The 7,176-nt window shown below is 42.3% G+C and overlaps 1 protein-coding gene across 1 annotated transcript in view; it reads left to right on the top strand.

Moving 5' to 3' along the window:
• The first annotated feature begins 1,864 nt into the window (after positions 1 to 1,864).
• ARR3 (arrestin 3) overlaps positions 1,865 to 7,176 on the top strand; it is a 12,474-nt gene continuing 7,162 nt past the window's right edge. The window contains exons 1-5 of the mRNA XM_059385235.1: positions 1,865 to 1,938; positions 2,206 to 2,284; positions 2,388 to 2,448; positions 2,647 to 2,691; positions 6,899 to 7,098. Coding sequence (XP_059241218.1) covers positions 1,865 to 1,938; positions 2,206 to 2,284; positions 2,388 to 2,448; positions 2,647 to 2,691; positions 6,899 to 7,098 — 459 coding nt within the window. The remainder of the gene's footprint in view (positions 1,939 to 2,205; positions 2,285 to 2,387; positions 2,449 to 2,646; positions 2,692 to 6,898; positions 7,099 to 7,176) is intronic.

The raw sequence follows: 7,176 nt of genomic DNA, 5'->3' as shown, positions 1-7,176 counted from the left end.
AGGACAGAAATATCTCTAATTCCATGAGTGGTCATATGAGGCAAGGGAAGCTGCTTAGAGCCTCTAGCATGGACTTAGTTTCAGGGATTGGGGAGAGTCAAAAACTGGGTGGGAAGGTTTGCTCTAGGTGGGAGTGATACAGATGTCAATTGCCTATTCCCTCCACATGCAACGTCCTTCCAGGAGAACCTGTCCCTGGGCCAAGAATCCTTTGTTACCTTCCTCTCCATCAAGAAACATTCGGAGCTCACAGACATGTGCACACACAGCACAACACAATCAGCCTCCCCTCCCCAGTCACCACTCCCACTTACAGGAGATTGACTCCTGCTGTGCACATAAGCTGGGATAATCAGGGTTTCTAAACAGTAGGCTTCAAGAGTCCCAAGTCCCACGTGGTGGGGGACTGAGGAAGGGGTACTCTTTCCCATACTCTTAGCCTTTGTGTGGCCTGTAATAGCTGATCAAGAGACATAGAAACACTAGAGGGTGACACAAGGCTCTCCTTTCAGAATCACAAAGACCCATACTTTGAGCCCTCCTATTTCTATCCCTCACCACGCTTTTCCTTTAATATCCCCGATTCCCCTTTGATCTTAGTCCTCAGATTCAAGGCCTCATGAGGCCAAAACCCTGTAGTTCCCTTTCGCAAGCTTCCCAGACTTTAACACCATCAGATTCAACCCTCTACCCCCACCCTGTCCCAACAGCAAGAACCTGCTAATCCTTAGCCACTAATCTTTTAGCCTTTAATCTGCTTTCCAAACTCTTGGCACCTGAGCTATTTATAAAGCAGTGTTTTATGCCCCCCCCCCCCCCCCCTCCCCCTTTCCTGCCCCCCCCCAGTCTAACCATCCAAAGGACCTTACCTATAAGAGGCTGGGGAAGCGAGCATAGCAAACAGACCTGGAGACGGATGTGAGCCTCATCTCTCTCCCCAGGTAATAGTCCAAATTCCTCTATTTCTAGCCCATACTGGGTCCCATATCCTTTACCTTTAGCAACCCCAGGAATATATCAAGGAGCACTTGAGGGCACCTTTCTTGACACAATCAGCAGGCACTTGGGTCAAGACACCCTATGAGAGACCTCTGGAAATTCCCCAAATCTCACCCTTCAGTCCAGACCTGAAATGCAACAAAGAGAAACACTAGACAGACATCCCCCTCTTTCTTTCTAAGGGTCCCCACTCCAAGGCCTAGTACCTGGGGACGTGGATGGGGTTAAGTATGGGAAAATTGGGGGAAGGTGAAGAGAGTGATGAACAGATGCAAGGAAGTCTTTCGACCTCAATAGAGATTTCTGCCACCAACAACCAAGAGAGTGAGGGCACAAAACCCTTCTCTCCCATGCTTTTTTCCCCTCTTAGCTGAGAGTTAAAGCCACTGTGAGGTGAACTCAGGCTCAGAATCCAAAGTAGGAGCAAAAGCAGGCAGAATCCATTTTTTCTTCATTCATTTATTCGTGTATCTAACAAACACATCTTGACACGTACTACTGTGTGCCAGGTGACGTCCAGCCTCATCCAGTCCAATTTTCCTCCAATTGTCTGGATGGAGGCATCCCTCCAGCCCTGTTCCAGACCAGTTCCTGCTCCATAAAGGTGCTCAAGAATGCCCCAGCTACTCCAGGAAACCATGCCCTTCCTGGAGAACAGACAGTATGGTTACTTGACAATTTGTAAAAATAGTTTTTCCCCCCATGTCTGGGATGGGTGAGAGTATGACTGAATAAGAAATCTTGGCAAGAGGGATAATATAAAGTGCTTGATGGTGGCGAGGTGTCTATTTAAGGAGGAAAGATTACACCACATTGGGTGTGTCTGGATGGTATCCCAGAATGGGGCAAAGAGAATAGGAACCAGATGACTGAACGTTCCTCCTTCATTCCGTCTTCTCAGAAAAGGCACAACGTCAACTCCATGGCCAACATCTCAAGGTAAGTAAGAACTCCTTCTAATTCTCTGAATCTGTGATCTGTCCCTTACCTGAACCCAAGTACTTGCCTTTGGGGTAGAAGAGTTTCTAACCTCTCTTCTACTTACAATTTGAACTCTACTTCCTTTCATGCTTCTTGGGCCTCTTCTCCTAATCCTAGGAATATTTCCTTTTCTCCCCCACTTCCCTTCCTTTCCCCTCCCTTATTTTCCTCTTTCCTTCTCTCCCAATGACCCTCCCTATTTACTTTCCGATTTTCTCTTTATAGGGTATATAAGAAGACCTGCTCCAATGGGAAGGTGAGAGAACCTGGCCTAGCCGGGCAAATTAGAGGGCAAAAGGGGCAGGTGGGTACCACCTTAAAGGTCTCAAAGGGTTTTTGCTGGGGGTTTCAGGGGAATCCGTTCAAAGATGATTATGAGAGTAACATGCCAGGTTCTTCCACAACAGCTTACTCTCTACCTGGGGAAACGGGACTTCGTGGACCATGTGGACATGGTGGATCCCATTGGTCAGTGAGTTCAAAAAGGGAAAGAGCCTGGGGAGAAGGGAATGGGAGCCAGGAACTAAGAGAAAACCAAGAAAGGAAAATGCAGAAGAGGAGGCTAATTAAAGGGGAAAATGGGAGGAACTATTTCAGGGATCCAATTCTGTTTCATAGTCTAAGGCTTTTTCCTGACTGTGGTGCCCTCTCTCTCTCTCTCTACAGATGGTGTGGTCCTGGTTGACCCTGATTACTTAAAAGATAGAAAGAGTAAGTAAAAATTCTCTTGGACTTTGTATGTGCCAGGGACCCCAAACTGAAATGTCACCTATGCCGCAAGTAACCTGAATGAGTAGAGTGGATGAGTGTACCTGAGAGGTATAAAAAAAACCAAAAATCAGTGGGAACTGTGAATGCCTTGTCTGGTGGGGGCAAGCAACTGGGAATTTTAGCCCAGTGAGGCCAAATTTTCCGATTGTTGGAAAGGAACCGGAAATGAAGCACAGAATAAGACCGTCAGAGGCCCAAATTCTAAAACGATTATGGTACCTCTTTCCCAAATAATATTCAACATAGGTATATTTCTAAAACATAAATGAAATTTTATTTTTCAAAAGTACACAACATTTCCATGTGTACAAGAATTAAAAATAGTTTCTTTCTAAAATTTCTAGGTTTCCTTATTATTTTTGGTGGTCCCCTTGCTTTGTTGCTAAACTGAACATGGGCTTATTAGACTGGCTATAGAAAGATCCAGTATTCCAGAAATCCATATTTTCATGCAAATTTCCTGATCTTCAAATGTTGGCAGCTAACTAAACGACTTTTTAAGGCCTGGATAGGTCAAAAAATTTTTATTTTTACTTAGGCTGGATGTGACCTTCAAACTGCCATTTTGGGACCTCTGGGATATATCTTTCCACCTCTCCTACATAGGGAAAACCCCCTATCTTTTTTAGGGGGGAGGGGAGCCCAAGTAAAGAAACAAAGAAAACAATAGCTCCAGCAAGTAACAAGAGACATTACTCTGGTCACAGTACCATAGATCAACATTACACTGAAATATTTTTGCACTGCTTTTTAAAAAAATTTTTTTTTTATTCTGTGATTCAGTAAGCCTGAAAATTGGGTTTGGCTTGAAAAAGGTTGAGAACAAATTGATGAATATTAGTTCAAACATAACCTTTAGATCCTGTGAGATAAAATAACCTTAGTCTTTCTGATTAAACAGTGTGGATGAGCAGTCCAGCCAGTTCTAAATATCAGAAGAATTCTAGGGAATAGCTGGTAAATTAACCAGCTTAAGACTCTCAATTACTCTGTATTCTAAACATAAATAAATAAATAGAATAGAATAAAAAATAAAAAACACCCTAAATCATTTTTCCAAGTTCCTACAAAATCTTTAGAATAACCTTCAGAATAACCTATAGAAAGAAATACTTAGTTTAGAAAACGCATGTTGATCCAGAAGGAGGATGTCTTTTCCATTTTGAGTCTTTCTTTATGTCCCTTGGTAGAATTTTTTATGACTATTCATTTAAGTTGGGTATGTTTCTTCAGTTTGTTCCTTGGCTCTTCTATATGTCTTGTTCCTTTTATGAAGATGTTTTTATTCGTGAATTTTCTGATATTTTTTTCTCTCAAGTTTCATTTGTTGATGTATAACAGGCTTATGCTATATTACTGAGTGATAAAGGCCAGTTGTAAGGCAGTATAGATGTATTGTTTAACAAAAATCTATCTGGGATCTCTCTGTATTATTTCTTACAACTGCATGTGAGTCTACAGTGCTCTCAAAATAAACAATTCGCTTTCAAAAGGCAATGGCACAAAGGCCTATGGTAGTCTTGTGTTTAATTAGAGACATGAAGTGGCGATGCAGGTGCAAGAGATATTAACAGCAGTTATCTCTGCAGTACGTTGTATGACAGCAGAGCTTGGGTTTATTCTTTTTGTTTGTATTTTCTGGTTTTCACATGATTAAGAGGTACTGTTTGTCTAACAGACACAACCACAACCATAAGTTGATAACTTTAGAGCAGATGTTGAATTTTTAAAAATGAAAACGATCGATTTTCTTTTTTTTTTTTTTTAAGATTTTTATTTATGGGGCACCTGGGTGGCTCAGTCGTTAGGCATCTGCCTTCGGCTCAGGTCATGATCTCAGGGTCCTGGGATCAAGTCCCACATCGGGCTCCCTGCTCAGTGGAGGGTCCGCTTCTCCCTCTCCCACTCCTCTTGCTTGTGTTCCCTCTCTCGCTGTCTTGCTATCTGTCAAATAAAGAAAACCTTTTTAAAAATTATTTATTTATTTATTCATGAGAGTCAGAGGCAGAGGGAGAAGCAGGCTCCCTGCTGAGCAGGGAGCCTAATGCAGGACTCAATCCCAGGACCCCGGGATCATGACCCGCAGCTGAAGGCAGCAGCTTAACTGACTGAGCCACCCAGGCATCCCGAATTCACACATATTTAAAAGTTTCTATTGCCAGACTGCCCTCCAAAATGATTGTACCAATTGACTCTCCCTCCTGCAGTATATAAGGCCACCCATTGCCCCAGTCCTTATAAATACTACCATTATTATTACTTTCAGTCTTCATTGTATCTTTTCAATATAGATTTACTTTCCTTGTTCTTAATTTGAAAAGCAGATATCCTGGCTGTTCGATATTTTGATCTCATAAAAATACGAAATAAGTTGCTTTCTCCTAGTGTGTGGCTGTTGGTACTTTTCTTTTCTTGTGGGTCAGGGCTTTTGCACCCCATCCCATATTCCGCTAGTTCACTGACGCAGCTTGCTATTTGCCCCTCATCTTAGGTACCAGCTGCATAAGTATGAATTCAATTATAACTATCCGATTTCTGCCAGTATTCCTATAACTGTCGTCATCATTCACATCTATAATTACAGTTTCCAAAAGGATTTCTTATACATCAACTCCTCACAGGAACTCCTATGACCTGGGTTGGGCATAAGGAAGTCTGGCTTTTGGAGTCACACAGTTAAGTGACCAGGGCAGCTCTGAACTCATTTTCTCTACCTGTGAAATGGAGATAATACTTCAGAAGAGTCGCGCCTAGCTGACTCAGTCTATAGAGCATGTGACTCTTGACCTCGGGGTCATGATTTCAAGCCCCACACTGGATGTAAAAGTTACTTAAGAAAATGAATATTTAAAAAACAGTAATGATACTTCAGAGGATTGTTGTGAAGTCTAAATAACATATGCAGAGCTCCTGTTATTGACAGGTGAATTAACTGAGACTCACAGAACTCGAGGGATTCGTACAAGTCATACTCAAGCCGAGGTAGTCGGACCCTAGAGAATTCCGTAATAAATACCTTGTACCCACCGCCTGGCTTCCAAAAGAACTACAGAAACAAACTTGTCTCCCATGTGTCCTTCCCTAATCCCATTTCCCCTCCTTTTTCCCTCCTTCCCTCCCGGCCTCCTCCCCGGGAAACAACTATCCCGCATTTGGTGTTTATTATTCCTATGATGTTACTATACTTCTACCCATAGTTATATATCTGTGAGCAACTCTGGTATCGTTCTACATGCTCTTAAATTTCATATACACGGTATTGGATCATGGGTATCATTATGAAGCTAGCTTTCTTTTGACTCAATAGTTTTTTTTTGAGTTTTAACCATGCTGATACATGGAGCTCTAGTTCATTTAAACTCAGTTTAGCATTCTATTATATGAATATACCATAGCTGTATTACCCATTCTTTCTCTGATATTAAAATTATTTCTAATTTTATGCTACGGCAAATATAATATTGATGCAATGGACATTCTCATATGTATCTCCACATAAACATGAGCAAGAGTTCCTCTAAATTCTTCTTACATCATAATATATAAGCAGATTCAGTTTTACTCACTTTGGAGTTTCTTCAGAGTGTTTGTCCTAATTTACCCTCCCACCAGCAGTGTGCAATGAACTTCTATCGTTCCACTCCTTCACAAAGGAACTTCTAGACCTGAGCCAAAACCCAGAGTCGGATGCTTAACCGACTGTGCCACCCAGGCACCCTGACATGTTCTCACATCTCACTGGCCTTTCTATATCATGCCTCTCCATACTCTTTGCACACTTTTATATTGGGATCTTTAAATGATTGATTTTCAGGAGTTCTTTATATCTCACAAATGTGAAGATTTTTTATTGAAGTAGAGTTGACACACAACATTCATTAGTTTCAGGTTAGGACCGCTAAACTTTGGTTTGCTATGCATGGTACAAATGTTTTTTCCTGGGCTTTTGCTTGTTTTGTTGTTCATAAAGACTCCTAATGTAAAGAGGATTTAAATTTTACTGTAGTCTAATGTATTAATCCTTTTCTTCATGGCCACATGGTTTCAGTCATATTCCCTTGTCTCTCCATGTCTTCCCATGGGCCATTTAAGAACTTCCTATCTCCCTCAGGCATGATAAGTCACTCTCTTCCTCCTTTGCCTGCAGTGTTTGTCACGTTGACATGTGCCTTCCGCTATGGCCACGATGACTTGGATGTGATTGGTCTGATGTTCCGCAAAGATTTGTATGTGCAGGTGCAGCAGGTGTTCCCACCTGAGCCCACCAGCCCCCAAGGGCCCCTCACAGTCCTACAGGAGCGACTCCTGCAAAAGCTGGGGAACAATGCTTACCCCTTTACCCTGCAGGTACTAACCACCCCCCCAGTCCTGGGCAAGGTTTCCAGGGGGAGATTAAGAGGGGAAGCTAAAGAGGGAAAACAGAGG

This window comes from Mustela nigripes, chromosome X (genome assembly GCF_022355385.1).
Source record: "Mustela nigripes isolate SB6536 chromosome X, MUSNIG.SB6536, whole genome shotgun sequence".
NCBI classification, from domain to species: Eukaryota; Metazoa; Chordata; class Mammalia; order Carnivora; family Mustelidae; genus Mustela; species Mustela nigripes.
This window is presented reverse-complemented; position numbering and strand designations above follow the sequence as displayed.